Source organism: Cyrtonyx montezumae, unplaced genomic scaffold (genome assembly GCF_038088225.1).
Source record: "Cyrtonyx montezumae isolate F1298 unplaced genomic scaffold, pur_monq_1.0 scaffold_30, whole genome shotgun sequence".
Taxonomy (NCBI): domain Eukaryota; kingdom Metazoa; phylum Chordata; class Aves; order Galliformes; family Odontophoridae; genus Cyrtonyx; species Cyrtonyx montezumae.
Window position 1 is genome coordinate 1,744,660 of NW_027072035.1, and position 20,836 is coordinate 1,765,495.

General features: G+C 36.2%; 1 protein-coding gene across 3 annotated transcripts in view; it reads right to left on the bottom strand.

The window, feature by feature from the left end:
- The window catches only part of RIC1 (RIC1 homolog, RAB6A GEF complex partner 1), a 49,105-nt gene that overhangs the window by 6,817 nt on the left and 21,452 nt on the right, over positions 1-20,836 (bottom strand). Inside the window, exons 4-21 of one of the 3 annotated variants that reach the window (XM_065744159.1) lie at positions 16,754-16,861; positions 15,571-15,713; positions 14,420-14,553; positions 13,276-13,367; positions 12,113-12,201; positions 11,156-11,300; positions 10,677-10,725; positions 10,266-10,418; positions 9,794-9,997; positions 8,435-8,473; positions 8,125-8,235; positions 6,929-7,018; positions 6,264-6,424; positions 5,098-5,236; positions 2,234-2,350; positions 699-1,427; positions 270-428; positions 30-163 (exon numbers count right to left, since the gene is read on the bottom strand). In XM_065744159.1, coding sequence (XP_065600231.1) covers positions 30-163; positions 270-428; positions 699-1,427; positions 2,234-2,350; positions 5,098-5,236; positions 6,264-6,424; positions 6,929-7,018; positions 8,125-8,235; positions 8,435-8,473; positions 9,794-9,997; positions 10,266-10,418; positions 10,677-10,725; positions 11,156-11,300; positions 12,113-12,201; positions 13,276-13,367; positions 14,420-14,553; positions 15,571-15,713; positions 16,754-16,861 — 2,796 coding nt within the window. Of the gene's footprint in view, positions 1-29; positions 164-269; positions 429-698; positions 1,428-2,233; positions 2,351-5,097; positions 5,237-6,263; positions 6,425-6,928; positions 7,019-8,124; positions 8,236-8,434; positions 8,474-9,793; positions 9,998-10,265; positions 10,419-10,676; positions 10,726-11,155; positions 11,301-12,112; positions 12,202-13,275; positions 13,368-14,419; positions 14,557-15,570; positions 15,714-16,753; positions 16,862-20,836 lie in introns of all 3 variants that reach the window. The other 2 variants (XM_065744160.1, XM_065744158.1) reach the window with 2 other exon arrangements.

A 20,836-nucleotide genomic window follows, 5' to 3' on the forward strand; every position in this document is an offset into this window, starting at 1 on the left:
TAACAAAGAAGGTAAGGAGAAGGCATTACCTTTTTCCTGATGGGCCAGAGGGCATACTCAGTGTTTTTGTCAAGTTAAACTTGCTATGAAGATTCTCTGCTGATTGGGATAAACTGATGCTGCGATGTCTGAAGAACTCAAAGCCACTACTTGAACTAGGTTCCTAAAACCAAGAAAATACAAACTTAGAATCGAGTAAACATGCTGTGTAACAGCAAGATAGATCACAGGAAGTTTGATGCACAGTATTTACTGTTTTCACCACTAACCTGAGTTGTTGGTGTAGCTGGAGGTGTCTCTGTTTCTCCAGAACCAATGGCTTTAAGAAATCTGATCATATGACGACAAAGATCCCACTTTCCCTGCTCTAAGGCAGTATTAAACAGGAGAGTAGCATGTTGTCTACTAACTGCTGGAACTTCCATATTCTGTGAATAACAAAGAACATTTAAATCATTTGTTTTTACCATTGAGAAATAAAGGTATTATTACGTCAAACCTTATGTCACATTCAAAAATAAGAGATTAGAAAAAAGATTTTTCTTTTTCTAATAGTAAGCTAACTACTCATGTTGCCTGATACTCTTACCTTCCCAACAGGGCATCATCACTGAACTTAAAATTCACTTAACGTAAGTAACTTCGTTATGAAGAACATTTTTTAAACAATACAGTTGCAATACACAGCATACCATTACCTGTAGAATAATAAGATAAGAGGCAGCTGTGTCCAAGTCCTGGGCCATTAAGCACTCTTCAAATAAGTCCTTTGGGTTTCCAACAGCAGCAAAAAGATAATTCCACAGGGCATACTCTGTCTTCCTAGCACAATGAACAACTGTCTGCAGGAAGAGGGGGAACTCCGTAATGAATTTTGCCACAGTGGGAAGCAGAGGGTCGGGAATAGGTTCCCGCGAGGTAGCTTCTTCTTCCAGCACTTCATGAAGCATCAGTTCTAGTACATGAGGAAAGTATGGTAACGTGGCACAGGAGTGAGCCAAAAGCAAGGCTTGTTCACCAAGGTTCCTAACCAAAAGCTGGCGTAAAATGTGATGGAGGTAGATCTGAGAGGTTCTCTCAACAATAGAGAAAGGGAAGAGAACCTCCAAGTTTTCTCTAGCACTGGTTTGAGTGTATAAACAGTCATAGAGCACAGTGTCATTAACAGCACCAAGAACCAAGGCATCTTCAAACAAAACAGCTAGTGGGTATATGTTGATGTGGAAAGGCAGCATGATCCGTCTTGACAGAAAGGAATGTGGTTTTCGATGATCTCTGGGAAAGAGGGGAAGCCAGACTTTCATACCTGCCCCACCACAGCTGAGCCAAAGAGCTTCCAATAAGTGGCGTTTGTGTTTATTGATCCTGCAAGTAGTCCATACATTTTCAACAGATTGGGCTAGTACAACTGGAGCACAAAAAGGCAGCTAAAAAAAGAAACAGAAAAAACAAAAATAACAACATTTATCAAACATAATATTCCTCATTTTTAAACCTTCAGAGGTGCTCTTTTTTCAGCTAAGAATTTATCTCTCTGCAAAGCACCAGAGAAAATGCTACTTACATTAACTCAGAAGACATCTTGTTCATTTTTCCAACAACCTAATCTTAATCAGGAAGCAACAAGAGCCAGAATAAGGGAGGAAAACAAAAACCTGCTCTATACTTCTTCAGTTTGCCTAAAGTCCAAATGATAAAATCACTATGAAGACAAAACTTGATTGTGTTTGACTCAACTGCAAAAAATCCTTCATCTAAACTTTTCAGATTTCACTTTTCTGAAGTCTTTGTTTCACGTAGTGAAAAGGTTTTTCCATAAACACAGAAAAAAAAAGAGCAGAACTTGCAAGTACTATTAGTAAATATATTCTGCAAAAATTGTAATATTCCATTAGCATTTTAGATATATTGGAGACCTTCTGTTATTACTGCATACCATATTCTGCACAGGTCTATTATTTTAAAACTTGGATCCGCAATACTAGTAGTAAATACTTCAGCCAGACATTCACACAATTAACAAGCAACTTTCATAAATTCTTAGAAAAAAAAATCAGGGAAGCTGTAATCTATTTCCAGCTAATAATTCATCCTGTAAAAGTACATGCTGCCTTTCATAAATATCTACCCTCCTTTTTGTTATTATTTTTTTAAATTCCTGAACCACTCTCATCCACAACTTCTCCAGCCATTGTCATCGTTGAAGCCATCACAATATATCACGTTTACTCACATGCTTCCTTTGATTAGGATTACTATCCTTATCGCGTATCTGAGGGCCAGATCGATCCCTCTGCAGCATTATGAGTTGTCCTGCTAAGTTTAGCATAATACTTTCAGCTTCACAAGCCTAAGAATAAATCAGTGTTATGGAAATTACATTAAAAAACAAAACAAAACAAAGACACAATATTTTTGCATGCACAATCACAAGATAATTCCAGAATAAAAACAAAATATTAACTGCACTGCCTCTTCAAGAAAAGCTCACAATCTCTTCTGACAAATTGTAGGATGCTATGTTTTTAGTTACTCTAAAGACAAATTCTGCCAAGAAAGGGGAGCAGTAAAGAATCCTTAGCTTTTGCTTACCTGTCAATAAAATAAAACAAAAAATAAAAAATAAATAATAAATTAAATTAAATTAAATTAAATTAAAAATTAAATAAAAAAGAAAATAAAACCTATCCAACAAGCTCTAAGGACTTTTATCTGCTTGAAGTAATGTGCATAAACAGGGCATGTCTGAACTCCACACACTGCTTTCCTTAGCTATTTTACAACAGGAGCTGACAAGTTACAAGATAATATGCTGCGTAAACTCGCAAGACACTAGTTACATAGCTGTAACTATGTTAATCGAACTGCCAGCTCCTGGTAAACTTAGTGCTCTGTTCACACATGTCCACAACTGATCTGAAACTTCATGCTGGAGATGCATTTACATAATTCTTAATCTGAATTGCATAACACTCTAATTTAAATAAAGTTAAAAAAAAACAACAAAAAAAAACCTAAATATGTGCATTATCTATACATATATATACATACAGATGTTGGCTTCTTCACAATCATTAGCCACAAAACTCTATTTCTAATAGTTGGATTCATAACGATATATGGGGCTAGGCTCTTTTCAGTGGCATGCAGCAATAGAACAAGGGGCAAAAACTAGAACATAGGAAGTTCTATACATATATGCGAAAAAAATTCTTCAATGTGAGGATGGCAGTGAACTGGAGCAGCCTGCCCAGAGAGGTTGTGCAGTCTCCTCTGCAGAAGACCCACTTGGATGTTTCCCTGCTCAACCTACTGTAGGGAAATTACTTTAACAGGGAGAGGTTGGACTCAATGATCTTCAGAGGTACCTTCCAACCCCTATGGATTCTATGATTCTATATAGTAAACTGCAGAATTGGAATTTAAATAACGTGTGTGTGTGTGTATGTTGTTAATTTAACATTCCAAAGAGAATAAAGAAATTCTGAAGGAATGTTTTAATTTATTTAAAACTAGAGAAAAAAAAATCCCTTATTTTAGCCTTTAGTCTCCAGGCAAACAACCTTTCTACGAACAGTTTTATTTGTATTTGTTTCAGCCCAAATGAAATCAGTTGATCCATACAGAGATGATAAAGTCCATCTCAGTGCAGAAGGAATTAGAAGACTCAGAACTAAGTGCCTACAAATAGACTAATTTTACAGTTCCAGTGCAAAAGAATAAATACAGATGCTTTGTTTGCTACAAATACATTCCACACATTTGTAATTGCCTAAAAATAAGAGGGTCTTTTTCCAGCTAAGACTACAGACATGGTATTTTAAGAAATTCGAAGCGTGAAGAACTAAGGTCTCTAATGAGCAACAATACTGTAAAGTCTAACATTTTACATTGGACTTGTTGCTTTATTTAAAGGTGCTGTATGATATCATATTCAGCACTAACATAAACGCTTTTCTTTCAATCATTACCAATGTCTAATATTTATATAAGTAGATAGTGCTGTATAACTACTGGCTTAGCAGCTTCTGTTTGGCAGTTTGGGCTGTTTAAGTCTGATCATTTGACTGCAAGAGTTACTACGACTTTTCAGGACTTTAGACTAGACAAGATAGAGAGATAAAAAAACCATAATTTTGGACACAACAGAGCAAACAAGCATCTGTAACACATGTCCACTAGGAATACATGTAGTTGGAGGATTGACAGTTTGAAGAATATGAGCTCTTAGAAAGAAAAGGGATGAGCTCAAACTGAAATCAAATTTAAAATAGTAGCAGTGCTCTAAAATGTATCAACACCTTCTCTTCAAAATTAAGAAATGATAGAGGTCAGGTATTTCACATGTTAGGACACAGGCTTACAGCAAAACACACTAGAAAATGACAAGCGTTCTGCCTCTTATGCTCTCGAAGAACACGTGGCAGTCTCAGGTTGTATGTTCTGAACTATAGAACACTAAAGTAGGTTAAGATGAAGTAAACAAAACCTTCAGATTTTAAATCTATGGCAGTATTTCATTGCCTGCAGGTGGCTTTGGTACGCAAAGAAAAAGACAAATTTTCATGTATCTAGAGGCCTACCTCACAGCTAGCCTAACTTCACAATTCTTTTAAGGTAACTACTGTAAGATTATAGGACTTTATACTCCAGCTAAACAAATAACTGAGCTTTATTTATTTACATCACAAACAACAAAAAAACACTTTTTCTTTACTCCATGCCTTTCAGTGGCCATTATTATTTCCGACAGCTAAGACACGGCATCAACCTCACACCTCAGTCATTGTTCATCAGCTCTAGCCTTCAGCACCTTATATGTAACAGAGAAACATACCCCTGGCATTATAGCTAAGTTTAATTTTTCTCCAAAATTCAGCCGCAAACTTTACAACATGACAAGGGAAGATGCAAAAAAGAAGTAAGAGGTTTTCTTTTTTTTCTTTTTTTTCCCTTCCAGTTCTTAAAGCCTACACAATAAGCACTAGAAAACATACACAATTAATTTTACTATACAGAACTGATTTGTCGTTTATTTTCCAGTCAGGCAACTTTTGAAACCTAAGCTAACAAATCCATGCAACAAATTCTTTATACCTGCTGAGGCATCTTCAAGCTGATGCCAGTCTCTGTTCTCACAGACGTCAACGTAACAGACACTACAAGGAAGGGATGGGGTATATATCGAGACATGGACACTTCTTGAAGAACCTGGACACTGGCAGTAGGGTTAAGACTGAAACAGAAGATGACTATTAAGCAATTGTTTTGCAGTATTTAAACATAAAATTAGTATCTTGAAGTAATCCTAAAGAAAAAAAACCTCAGCAAACAAATTAGTCCACAGATTAAAATGATGCACTCCATTCCTGCCCACTTTAACCAGGTATCTCATAAGCTCACCTACATGCACTACACAATGTTATAAAATAAGCTTACAAAGCTAAGCAACTCTATCTTGACCCTTTTGGGTAACAAAGAACTGTGTAAGTGTATGGAAGATATCATTAGTCAGTTCAGAACAAGACTTCAGTTACCCTCCAGGAGATCTGACCTAATCCAATTTGGGTTTTGTGAAAAAAACACCATTGAAAACTTTCCTCTGAAGCGGGTCAACAGCTTACTTTGTGTTGAAAAGTTCTCTTCTTACTGAAACCAAATCTACAATATGGAATTAAAATCACCAACTCAGATACTCTAAACTTATCTAGGATCTCTATCTTCTCCAGTGCTACTAGTCTTATTCTCTGAAAATGTTTGGTTTTTGCTGCTTCTTTTGCACCAGAACAGTTCCCCATGACCACACCACAAACCAAACTTCTTTCCTTCTTTGCTATTCCTCCCCTATGCCCACAGATTACTACTTGTAGCATTAGAAACAGTTTGTATTGAAAATACTCAGGGAAGTAGGTGTCAATCACTATTAATCAGAGTCAATCAGTATTCATTTTCTATTTACATACAATCTTCAAGTTACTATCAGGTAGAAAATGGCACACATTTGTACAGACATAGCTTGGAACATGTGTACCTCAGTCATAAACCTTGCATCTAGTATGTGAATTTGAATATAGTCAAGTGACAAAACTCATGAATTATCACCTGTGTACACAGATAATACTTACCCTCTAACACTACACTTAATAATCTGACTTAACAAATTCACAAACAACTTTATTTATTTTGCTCTAAGAATTCACTCAAACTGAGAACAGATTTAAAAGTACATTACCACAAGAAAGCATTCAAATACTAACACTCACCCTTCATGCCTTCTCTCAATACTGTAAAGGCAAATGGAACAATCTGCTCTGAACAATATTACAATGTCCCGGAAGACACTCAGTAGTAATGTGTTTGCTTGCACTTTGGTGATGTGCGCAAATGCATTGTCAAGATTAGATGTTCGCAGGTAGATTCTCAGCTATGAAGAAAACGGGTAGTTTAAATACAGATACCATTTACTACCAAACTGATAGCACTCCAACATTCAAGTATATTTATTTTACATTATGCTTCTGCATCTAAACTAGCTAAAGAACAAGAGAGAAGTACTGAAAAAACTTAAGGAAAGAATTTCATTCACTAGTTTGGAAAAAGAAAAAGAATTAATTGAAGTTTGCCTGCTCACTTAATTTAAAACATTACAAGTCACTCCAAAAACTGTAAATTGAAATCTTACAACAGGCTTTGTGCTAACACTAAAAAAACCTCAGTAAGTTTTCAGAACAATGAGCACTCACAGTAGTCAGCAGAAAATAGTTTTTAATAGCAATAAACTTCCACGCATTACTTACGTATTAATTAAGATTTCTTGAAAGTGACCAAAAGTCATCTACATATTAAGTTTTTCACATTTATACTACTGCTTTGTAACAGATCTACTATGCTGAGAAAGATTTATAAATTTTGAAGAAAAATATCTCACCTCTTCCTGGTGATCATTTAAATTATAACATGCAAGAACAATGAAGTCATTCCACCAAGCTAAGCCACCTGTTACCATCATATTTTGCTCCTGAAAAGGAAAAAAAGGGCAAGCAGATGACAGATGCATATATACCTACATAAAAGCAACTTTGAACGCAATGCCTCCTATTTTATTATGTTGGTCTGTAACATCAGAGGCTGATGCTTGTAGGATGGCAGTAGAAGTTAAACTCTTCCACCAATATGTCACTATATTTGGTTGCCATGTGACAGATGGCAGCAGAGGGATGGTCTGACAAAATGGTGTCTAACATGGAGGTGTGGACAGAGCAAATGTATGTCACCCACTGACTTTTACTGATGCATGCTAAACATAAATTGGAGATCAACCAGTGGATGTGAGCACAGTGAGGTTGTGGGTGTACTGTTCCCACAGTAGTGACAGTGGGTCATCACCTCTGCTGGTGCCTATTTTTATGAGGGCAGTATGCAGGCTCTTGTTCACTGCTGACAATGCTAATGGTGGTGATTATGCTGAAAACTAGTGCTTTTTAGCTGAGAATTTTCTCTACAAAATAGTGCTTTATGCTCTTTGTATGTTATAGCTCCTACGGAATTAAGTAGGGAGACATTACTTTTGGAGTGACCTACATACATACACACAAAAATACATATGGACATGCATATATGTACATTCTGCAGGTAATCCCAAAGACAGACATGATCTACACAAACTTTACTGATAGTAGAAACAGTCTACAAAAGCAAACGTTTCTGCTGTTTGAAAATAATGAAAGTACTGAAGAACTGTAAATGAAAGACAAATTAACACTCTACAAAACACAACTTTACATTTCCCTAGCCTACCGGCAAGCCCCAGCTCTCTCAAATTAGCTTTCTTCTGGACAGAATTTATTAGCTTATCATTCAAAGCAGGGCTGCACACAAACTCTCAGACAAGACATAAGGCAGCGTCTGACCAAATGCAGTCATATTTGAAACAGTTAATAATCAGACATGAACAATTACACCAAAACCACAAGATATTTCAGGCAGTTCACTAAAAAAATATGAAAAATTACTGTGTCTACAAACTGCTAATCTTAAAAAGATACTTCAAGCTTTCTCTGAGAAAAACATTCCAACAAATATGACCTCCAGAGTATTTCCAAATAAAGTTATATAACCTCTCACCTGGGTAATGTTTCCAAACAGCTTCCATTTTTTGGTGAGTAAGGAATAATGTGCAAAACCAAACTTGCCAACAACAGCTACATTCTGCCCAAGCTTGTCAATAGCTGAAAACTGGTCAAAAGAAAACAAAACAAATTCAGGTACATCACCACGAAGCATGAAACATCAAAGATACTTCACAGACTTTGTGTTTTCTACAAACATTTTCTACAAACTGTTCCTTCTGTAATTTAAAACAATGATTTCAACTTTTAGAACTGGTTCAAAGAACCCAATACTTCTAAAGAACACATTCTTAAAAATCACTCACCCTTATTGGCCAGTTGCTTTCTAGATAAGTACTATGAATCTAAAGGAAAAAAACATCAAAACAAACAAAAATTACTATACAAAGCATCAAAAAAGTAGGGATTAATTACAACATCTTTGATGTTGAGATTTCTATTTTAACTATAATTACTTTTTTCCCCAATACCACTATCAAATCATAAAGGCTAGACTGTTAATACAAGAAATATAAAAGTGCATTAACAACATACAATACAACATCACAGATTAATAACTAACACCTCTTCCAAAAGAATCTCTCTTGGGAATGTACAAATTTTGATAAATGCAGCAGTCAGGAAGGACTTCCCGTGTTCAGATGAAATTTCTAATCCAATCAGGAATGCAAACCAGCATGCTCAAGAGCCCTGTTATGAGAGCACTTCCCTGGGATGTGTCAAAATACAGCTTTGCTCTGGATTCCTCATGACATGAGAGATCAAAGAGATGATCCAGGACCAAACTCCAGTCCTTGGTCTAACACAGGACAGGTAACTGCCTTCATCATGAACTAACTGCTAGGTCTCAGAGGTAAGTTGTTCCCCACAAAAAGTCTCAGTTGCCCTAGTTTTCTTCCCAAACTGAATGAGGACTTTGCCCTCCTACCTCAGTTTCAGAGTGCAGAAGTGCTATCTGACCAGATAAAGTGGAAATTCAACTGTATTTAGGATCTTACATACATACTTAAGTGTCAGGTGTTGCTTCATAATAGCAATTATTGTTCTGTGTGAAAAATAACATATTGGTACACAATTTTCCAAATAAAAGTTTTTTAAAACATCTCACAATCCACCATAGAAGATGATACATGAATGACACAAAAGAAGATATTTAGTTTTTCTATGACAGAGAAAAAGCAATCTGTGCCATTACTACTCCCTGGAAGTAATTTCTTCCCAAGAATTTGGGAAGGCATTGGCAGGTTTGAAATACACAGACAGATGCCATACAAGTCTACTTGAAACACAGCCAACATCATAAGACTGTATTTATCAGCTGCACATGCTTAAAGCAATCTGCATAAATGTATAAAGAACAGAACTAATCCCTTAAGGATTTCTTGCATGTCACACATACTCTCCCACTCAAATAACTGAAATGGAATTAAACTTCTTTTCCCAAGAATCAAAAAGATATTCTGATTTTCTCATTGATTAGACTGTAAATACAGTCACAAAGTTGACATGGTCAATATCCCTTTATCATTTGTCAAGAAGCTGTACCCAAGAGAAAGTACAATGGCAATAATTTCATACTAGAGAAAAGAAGTATGGCAGAGAGTGATGAAATTAGCTACAAATTCTAGCAAGCATAGAACACATGGACAACCAGTAGGAAGTACCTGTACAACATGCCAATGCCGGTGCCCTAGTAAAGTGCTTAAACCCTGAGAATCTAAACTGCCATCTGAAAATGGAACTCTCTCCCTGGCTGGCTTATGTTCAGAGTATGCTGAAGTATTTCTGGGATTCTGAGCCTGTGTTGCATCACCACAGTTCAAATACAAACGATCTTCTCCTTGCAGAACGACTTGTTCCTGGTTACTCTATATTAAAATAAAATAAAACTAAATTAACATTCAGCACTGTGTACAGAAAAAAAAAAGGGAAAACATTTGATCACTTTATTAGCAAATTAAACAACATGAAAAATAGCCATTATGGCTGTTTCCAACCTTCACATTGGTTAAAATCTATGTAACCTATAATTTTACATTACTTCATAGCCATATTTTCACACAATCATCCCAAAGACTTCACTATAAGATGACCAATTTAACAAAGAATAACTCAACAAATAACAAAAATCCTTACCATACAAGGGTTAACAGTGAGTGCGCTCTTGATGAAGTGAAACTGCAGAATACCACTTTGGTGAGCTTCATTTTTTGCATCTCTTTCAGACTTGATGTTTTGAGAAGAATTCCCATAAATCACCCACAGATGATACCCTTCTGAACCCCAAGTCTAGATGTAAATAATAGTAATTAAAAAAGAAGAGAAACAGCAAAAGCATTCACCCTTACAAGCAACACTACAACAGTCATTAGCTGTCCCCTCTTAGTGAAACATTTGTGTTAGGAAGAACAGTATACATATCTTACTTATTAAGTGTAATAAAGCTAAAGAAAGCCAGTTTGCTTTTCTGAAAAGTTTTACAACAATTAAGAATAATAAAAAATTAACAGGCATCCTCTGTGATAGTATTTTTGCATTCATACTTACCATAGAACTGATCTTTAGGGGGTCCTTTTTGGTACCATCAGACTGATACCTTAAAAACAGAACAAAAAGTTTGACTTTGCAATTCCTTCATCAAAATAAGGAAGTATCTTATCTTTGTATTGTCACATGATTTTATCTTTACAGTCATCTTCAACTATAATGCCTAAATGGTAAAGTGATTGTTACGTGTCTAGAGTGAGCTATATTGTGATTCCTACATTGTTAGAAAATGTCCAGTAAATATATATGGGCACCAAGGCAGTTCTAACAATATTTGCCTGCTATAAGGGGTATTAGCTACTGTGGGCAGAAAGATAACTACTAAACTACTAAATAACATTCAATGACTCCCATAACTAAGGAGTTATAAAAGAACAAGATCAAAAAATAAGATAATGCATTACTTTTATAATTAAGATCATAAGAAAATAAAGTGCCCTAATATAATGTTTACAATTTAATGAGAGAAAGATACTCACGCAAAATCACCTCCTAAAGTACAAATAAGCTGAGCACCAAAAACACTCCATAAGGACAAGCCTCCACATTCCCAGGTCACCATAACAACACAGCTATCAGGTGACCATCTGATTAGCTTGACAGGCCCCGTTTTATTCCAAATATCTGTTTAAAAACAGTAAAACAGTAAAAAGCAGTAAAATAGCATGTGAGAAAACGTTAAGATGACAGCAGCTGGAGAACATAACAGTAGAAACCAAATCTTAAAGAAACAAATAATAGATATTTTCAGTAAGTTTTTGTTGCATTCAACCGCATGAATAAAAGACAAATCAAGAATTAACATTTTCTTTCAAATATATGTTGGGTAGAAAACTAAAAACACATGAAAACAGGCCAGAAACACACCATGCTACAACAATTGCATCACTGCAACTCTGGTAAGATAGTTTTCAGGAAAAGTAAGATTTTATTGCCACTCTTGAAACTTCTTCCTCTGGCACATCACAGAACTGTGAAACTCCCACTTACCTATTTTTTTTTATTTCAGTTGAAATTTACATGTTCAGTTTAAGACACAACTAATCCCTTTTTATGCTTCTCACTTAAAAGTCTACACTAAAAATTCACTTTTTGTTCACTGCAGTTCTGGCAGGGGATTGCTGAATTACTAAAAAAAATGTTTTCTGTAATCTTAGCACTCTGCATGTCAATTATTTCAAGTTAACTCCTGCCTGTTTTACTACATTCATTAACAGTTTTGACAATAATCTCTCATTTTCTTAGCAAGTAATGTAAAAGATAAAAATCACAAGCAAGCAGCAAAGAGTAAATACACGAGAGTAATTCAGTTTAACTGTGCAAAAGTATATAACTAATGCCATTAGTGATAACAGACAATAACAAATAATTTCTAAGTAGTTAAAAACATGTGCCCAAAAAACAGCTGGAAAATTCTAGTAATAAAATTAGCTCACCAGGATATTGTTTTGGTGTTAGCTCCAACTTATGAGAAAACTGCATGGCTCCAGTGGTAGTATCTATTGTATAAACCTGCACAGAGCCACTGAAAGAGATTACAAGCAATTCAGACAATCCATCTGAACTTCTCATCAGTTTCAAGATATTAATAAAACAGGTTACACTTTAATTTTCATATGTAACTCTGTTTTTTAATTAACTCAACTTGTCCAGATACAACAGAACAACTTATTTACAAACTTGTTGAAGAACAGACATACCAAGTTATATTTATATATTTATATATAAAAATATTTATATATTTAGCTCATAAATATTTTGTAAAGTGCATTAAGAATGCAATGGAGGACCTGAAAAAAAAATTACAATAACTCATACACCAAGACCTTTTAATTCTCTGTTAACATACACATATATAGGATCCACAGATTTTTATTGTTTCCAACTGCACTACAAGCTGTTCAAGTGAATTCTGTTTTTACTAGGTGCTAGGGCATCATTAGGAGTGTAGCAGCGTAAACTAAGGTCTATGCATTACAGTAACTGTTCTTCAAAGGCAAATGGCAACATACTGTGTTATTACTACTAGAAGAACTTTACTTCAGAAGACACCTGAAGACCTATATGATCACAGTCTTAAGAAATACTCTGAAAAAAACAATACATTTTTTTTAGAAAACTGCATTCAACACCACCTAAAACACTGTTACATAGGAGGAACTGTCTTGAAAGAGTAGTAAATAAAGACCACAACTACACTTCCTTTTTTTTATTTCTAAATCCTCACATATTTAAACAGGCAACATTTTCCCCAATCAGGACAGATCATTCTGTCATTTTGCTATAAAATGCTATTTCCTTTCAAAACTATTGCCATTAATTGCTTAAAATTGACTTTATAACCCTGCATTGAAATTAACTGGGACAGTAGCACATTTCCAATCCTTCCAGTCCTTTCTTTCTCCCCAAAGCTGGAAAAAGCGTCAACTACAATTTCAGTTCAAGCAGGCCTTCCCTCCTGCCTTCTTGACATAATATACTAGGAAGACTGATCATCTCTTAAACTTCTGCAACACAAGTTAGTCAGAATAAATAAGTACTTGTGTTACAAAAGGATATGCTTATTTTTTCCCCACTGAACCACTCTTACAAAACTTACTTGGCACAGCCAAATGCCATTAGTCTGTATTTGTTATTCACTGCTACACAGGTTCCATCAACCACATCTTGTGCCCAAACACCATGGAGCTGCTGTAAAGAAAGGAAATCACAACACTTTGAGTTAAGCAGTGCTTTCATTCATAATAGCCACTTTCTACTCATGTGCTATCTATGAACGTCGTACAACTGATTTACTACTTGACTGTCATAATCCCAGTTAATTCCTATTGCAAATAGCAACATTAACTGACATGACTCAAGTAAACAGCTTCCCTGCATACTGGCATTTCTTTTTTTAATCAGTAATAATGAAACCAGTTTTTACATACGGTAGATTTTATTTCAAAGTTATGAAAAAAGAAAGCAAGTCATTACCTATAAATATGTCCCTGCTACTACATAAGAAGCAGTAGGTGGTACTAAGGATGGAAACAAAACAAGAAACAAGAGAATAAAACTGCAATAAATCTGCAACCATGAAGGAGTCTAGGCTTAAGTAAATAAATTCTTCTGTATCTTTTGTAATTAAAATTGAATAAAATAGTTTAGATGGACTGGACCTTCAGAGATCATCTAGTCCATCTACCTGATCAGAAAAGATTAAATGATAAAATGTAGTGAGGTTTGTAGGCTGAGCTACAGTCAGAAAGTGCTTAGCTTAGAAGAGCTTCAAACAAACAAACTCAGAAGTATGTTTGCTGCTATGAGAAAAGTTAGACTTAAAATACAGTTAAAGTTAGAAATAGCTACAATACTTTGGTACCGGAGAAACTTCTCTGAATCACTCTACACTCATGACTAGTAAACAAGCTGTCACAGACAGCAGTAAGACCTCAGAACTATGATGACATTCCAAAACAGACAAACAAAATTAGAAATTTCACCTTCTAGTAATTACTCTCCCACAGATGTGTACTGCTCCTAAAGCAATCTAGTACAAATATTAGTTTTAAATGCTAAATACAGTACTGCTCTTATGCTTTTCTGTTAACTCTTGAACTTTTGTAGGGGTTTCTTTTTTTTTTTTTTTTAATTTCTTTGTAGCTGAACAGAAGTTAAAATAGAAAGCTAACTGGAAGGTGGAGACCAGCGAAAGGATACATATTATAGAACGTGTGCAGTAAATACAAGAGGGAATATACCTCAGCAGTGAATCTACTTGACATTGGTGTAATGAAACCAACTCTGCCATCATTAAAAACAACTGCAAAACCATCAAGTGTGGCACAGTACTCCATATCTCTGATGTAAACATCTTCAAATCCCAAAAATGAACCTGCTGAGAAGATAGCAGATTATAAAATGTCAACATGCAAACCAACAACTTTACAGTTATTTACTACTTCACAGCAAAAGCTAATTTAAACAGGATGTTCTGTCCATATTTAAAAAAAAATAAATTCTCTTCAAAGTAAGTTGTATTTTATATTAGACAGTATTTCTTCAATAATCACAGAACTTTAGGGGTTGGAAGGGACCTCTAGAGATCATCTAGTGCAACCCCCCTGCCAAAGTAGCTCCCTAGCCCAGGTTGCACAGGTAGGCGTCCAGGTGGGTCTTAAACATCTCCAGGGAAAGAGACTCCACCACCTCTGTGTGCAGCTGTGCCAGTGCTCCATCACTGCACTGTGAAGAAGTTCCACACACATTTGTGCAGAACTTCCTATGATTCAGTTTGTGGCCAATTCCCCTTGTCCTATTGCCACACACTGCTGAGAAGAGTTCAGCTTCGTCCCTTTGCCTCCCTCACCTTAGATATTTATAGATGTGGATCAGATTCCCTCTGAATCTTCTGTTTTCAAGGCTAAACAGACCCAGGTCTCTCAGCCATTCCTCATAAGGGAGGTGTTCCACGCCCTTTATCATCTTTGTAGCCCTCCACTGGACTCTTTCCAGGAGATCCTTGTCTTTTTGGCACTGAGGAGCCCAGAACTGGAGACAATACTCCAGGTGAGGCCTCGCCAGGGCAGAGTAGAAGGTGAAGATCACATCCCTTGACCTGCTGGTCATGCTCTTTTTAATGCACCTCACTGACACTGCTGGTTCACTGCCAGCCTGTCATCCACCAAGACACCCAAGGTCCCACTCCTCAGAGCTCTTCTGCAGCAGGTGGTCTTCCCTCAACCTGAACCAGTGCATGCGGTTACTCCTCCCCAGGTGCAAGACTCTACACTTGCACTTGTTAAACCTCATCTGTTTCCTTTCTCCCCAACTCTCCAGCCTGTTCAGGTCTCTCTGAATGGCAGCAAAGCAATCTCCAAAAAGACCCCACAATAAACAAATTTATATATACCTCGAGAAGACTGCAAATCCACAGAAAAAGGAACTGTACACAGGTTGATGGCCTTTCTTCCATTGGTCATACCATCCCAGTGAATAAGATGGAGAAATCCATCAGCAGTAGCAACAAGTAGATCCTCTAATGTGGACTGCAAACTAACAAATGTATTTGTAATTTTCTTTAAAATCTGTAACTCAAATCAATGTCACAGAATTATCAATTAGTGTAACAAACATCACATTACTTCCTTTTGCATAAGTAAGTTGGGAATTTATATTAATTAAGTTATAATTGAAGTGTGTAAACATTTTAGATAGTAGGAACTAAAGATAAGATGTAAGACCAAGCTTATAAAATATAGTATCTCTTTGTTTTATTCCAGGAGTCAGAAATCATTAACAGGTCTGTATCATCAGAGGAACTGTTTAAATGGTACATGAACAACTGTAGATCATACTCATACTACTTTTGACTAAATGTAAGATGCTGCAGACAATCAACTATTCATCTACAGCATAAAATTGCCAATATCACCAGGGCTGTAAACAATCCACAATACTTCCTGTGCTTTCATTAAGATCATTAATCCAGCAGACATTGGACGTAAGTATTTTCCAAAAATATCTCAAAAATTCTGAAAACTACTGTTAATCTATTCACATGTACGTAACAACCTGAAGCTTTCTAGGAAAGCTTTTTCCAACACTTACTACATGTATTTCAATATCTATTTCCTCCTTAGAAGCCTATTTACAATTTGCATTTCGTTATTTTTCCATTCCATCCCAATGCTAGGCAGTTTCACCAACTTATGTTAAATATACAGAGAAAGAAATCACTCCCCCCAAAATTGAGATAAACAAAATCTTTCAGATGAAAGATGCAGACAAATGGAGGAAATACTGGAATTCCACCTACAGTTTTATTCTAGTGTACATGTGTCTCCATGAAATATCTAATCCATACTTTGAACCCATGAACAAACACACTTTAAAGTAATGTAATATTGAATATGAATGTACTAAGTACATAGCATCAAAATATCAGCATTGGCAAGCACAGAAATAAAGAATTCCTGAACAATTTACTTTTTCACATTCTTCAACTTTCTAAAGCTTTCGATCCAGTTTCCTCTTTTCTTTTTAACAAGTAACTGCAATAAAGAGAAAAGTTCTAATGCAATTAGTGAACATACCTTGTGATAGAAGCTTGCAGATCCAATACTTTCTTCATTCCGACATTCAAAGAAGGAGCACATTGTTCTTCTTTATAATGTGGGGTTCCCTTTACATGTGGGCTTCCTCTAAAACAGAAAGAAACCCAAACATTGAAACAAGATGCCAATCAAAAGAGGTAAGAGTTTTTTATTTCCACATTTTTTACTGATTTTTGCTGATGTATATCAGCTACTACCTGTCTATGAGCAATACAATATATAAATAGGTTGCTCCAAAAGTAATGCCTCCTATTTATTTCCATGGAAACTACAACAGATACAAAAAGCACAATAACACTATTTTATAGAGCAAATTCTCAGTTACTGAACACTAGCTTTCAAGAGTCAATACTATTAGCTATGTATTTATGTCTGTGATACACAAGAGCCTGAACATCCACACCAGTATAGGCAGAGCACTGCTGCTGTTGCCATCACTGTGCTCACATTTACTGTTTGGACTCCAGAAATACTTAGCAAGTGTCAGTGACTGTCAGTGGGTGTCATTTTTTCTGCAAGGAGGAATTCAATGACACACCTTTGCTCTATCCATACTTCCACATCAGACACCATTTGACAGACTGCTCCTTTGCTGCCATCAGGCACACAGCATCAACATGTAATGGAATACTCTTAAGTAGGTTCAACCTCTACTTACCATATTACCAACACCTACTTCTGACACCAACATAATAAAACAGAGAGTATTACTTTCAGAACATCCCTTGTAGAACATAATTTTAGAACAAGAGCTGTAATCAGAAGTATCATCACATGTATATGTAAGGAGTATGTAAGCAAACTAAGACAATTAGCAGATAATGAATATTACAACAATTGCAAATTCATCAGTTGCCAAAAAGCACTGCAGGTTTCGGCCATAAAACACTCATGTTTCCTCACCTCCTATTCACAGGATCACAGAACTGTAGGGGTTAGAAGGGACCTCTAGAGATCATCCAGTCCAACCCCGCTGCCAAAGTAGACCAGGTTGCACAGGTAGGCACCCAGGTGGGTCTTCAATGACTCCACATCCTCTCTGGGCAGCTTGTGCCAGTGCTCCATCACCAGTGAAGGAGTTCTTACACACATTTGTGTGGAATTTCCTATGTTATAGTTTGTGGCCACTTCCCCTTTTACCAGGTTTATGTTTCCATCTTTAATTCTCACAACTCGAGAGGCAGACATTATAATAATTCATACAACTATTCTCCTACAGTAAATTATCAGTAAACCTTTGACATACTGAGAAAAGGTACAAAAGAGATGATATAGAACTTCCTTAAAACAGACCATTGAACTTTATCAGTTTCTAGACAGTGAAAGCTTTTAATGTATGCTTTCCTCATTTTAAATTTCACATTTAATTCTCAAACTAAATATAACATCCTTATTCATGTAGTTGACTCAATGCGTAGTTCAATTGTTCAGCTAATCAAGAAACAAAAAAACCTGACTTAATTTAAGTATTGTGACACGATGTCAACCTGTGCTGCAATGAGCATTACACTGGTAAACCTCTCCAATTATGGATTTCAAAGGCACTGCAGACAAGTTAGACTTTTGTCTAGCATCACTAGTCAGAAACAAACATATACACAAATCTGTGTCATCTTGGGTTTTAGCTAAGAAAATACTTTGCCCTACAGCAGGGCAGCCAATGCAACTACATGAGATATGGCAGATAACAAAGCAGGTGCAGTTTTTGAGAAGTTTGATATCACAGTGACACCTTAACCTCTTTCCTGACTTTCTTGATCTCAGCTGGATTTAAGTACCTTAATTTCATTACCATTTTATAGCAAAACATTGCATTCAGATAAACTATTTTTTGACAAATATGAACTACTCTTAAGCAAAGATAAAGATGTATGCTAGCTGAGGTAAGAGAAAAGTAATCTTTGACAAAGTAAAGTTTACAGACTGAAATACTAACATGTTTTAGGAATGACACTATGGGGGTCCTTAAGGATTATAGAAAAAAAAATAATAGCTCAGTAAGATTAGTTACTTTAATGCCCACAGACTACACACCTTGTCTAAACAAGGGTATTTAAAAAAAAACATAAAAATCTCAAAACACAGCTGTCTTGGAAAAAAAAAAACCAACCAGACCTCAGAGCAGCCAGCTATTGTGATGGACTGACATGAGGCCTAAAATACAAAGAAATTGACCAGTTAATAATACTACTGTTGTGAGTCTTTCTTCAATCACTATGCACTTCTTGGAAGTTCATCTTGATTTGTACCTTCCAGAGTCAGGTATTTCAGAAATGAAAAAAATACATAAAGGCTTAGTACCTTCAAATCTCTGTCACTACCTGCAATGTATTATCCTGAGGATTGGAGAAGAGGACAGAAAACAATTAGAAATTACCAGATGTTTGACTATATGCCTTTCAGTCCATGTGGACCCATAGGTACAGACAGGCTGTTACCAAACAACCTGACAGGACTGTAGCTCATCAAAAATCAATCTCCTAAACAAATAAAAGAATTGACAGAAAAAGTTTGTGTAACATGCAAGTGTTATTGTAACACACAGTGTAACATGACACTGACAGGTACATAACCAAATATAAGTACTGGTTCTGCAGAGGACAAAATGCAAGCCAGAACAGGAATGTCACAGTTGAAAAGATTTTTCTTGCAGGAAAATAATATTGCATAGAGGCAGGCTTCTTTCTCTTTAAATGTCTCTGATAAAAATAGTTTGTAAGAATATTTTAGATTTCAGGTTTATGAGGTCAGATCAGCACATTTATTTCAAACTGCAGAATGCATCTTTTTTTCAGTGAGCTACCATTATCCTGATTGAAACCCAAAATTTTCAGTATTTTAATGTATTGCCTACGATTTATCAATTTTATCAATTCACAGTAAACCCTTACCACATATACAGGGAGAACACAGTACAGTGCGTTCATACATTCCACATCTGCATGAGTCAGCCTTACTAGTTAAGCTACTTTGACCTTTAAACAATTTGCTTTGCTGACAGAAGCAGGAAAGAATGCTTGGTCTGCATTGCCACATCAGCATCTGCTACTGTTGTATCCAAATTTTAAGTAACTCTCTGGTGTGCAAGAGTTGAGAGGAACGGACACATTCCAGTAATCAACTAGCTACATGCTTAAAAAACAAACAAACAAACAAACAAAACAAAACAAAACAGTATTTCTCCTCTATTCTTAGTTCAGAAAGGAAACAACTAAAACCAGGTTCATGAAGTTAATGAACCTGTGCTTGAAACAATAGTGAAGGAACAGTGAAGTGAAAAAGTAAGTGAACTGCAAGTAAAACTGTGGAAAATCTTTTGTCTGTCTTTCAGAGTTCTGTCTTAATTCCTCTATGTAGCTCAAGTATCAAAACACGTTATTCTAGGCCTTAATTCACTGATTTTAAAGATACTGGCCACATCTGTTAAGATAACTAAACCTTTTAATAAGTCTCTTAGCACTCAGAATTGAGAAAAACTTCCCATTCTGTTAGTGATCCAAGAAAAACCCAGATAAAGAATCATCTGAGTTGGAAGGGACCCTAAAGTTCATCTAGCAATGAGCAGAGACACCTACAGCTAGATCATGTTGCTCAGAGTCCTGTACAGCCTGACCTTGAATGCCTCCAGGGATGGGACGCCCAGCACTTCTCCGATTAGCACAGTTCAGAGCCTCACCAACTTTACTGTAAAAGAACTTCCTTATTTAAATTTAAATTTCCCCTCCTTTAGTTGTCCCCCTGTCCTATCACAACTGACCCTGCTATAGAGTCTGTCCCCTTCTTTCTCATAGTGCCCCTTTAGTCACTGAAAGACCACTATCAGGTCTCTCCAGAGCCTTCTCTTCTCCAGGTTGGACAGCCCCAGCTCTCTCAGCCAGTAGTCCAGGTGGGGCCTCAGCAGCACAGAGAGGCAGGATCACCTCACTCAACCTGCTGACCACACTGCTTTAGATGCAGCTCAGGATACAGTTGGCTTTCTGGGCACATGGATGGCTCCAGCTTGCCATCCACCATTACCCCAAAGTCCTTTTCAGCATGACTGTGCTTATCTGTACATATCCT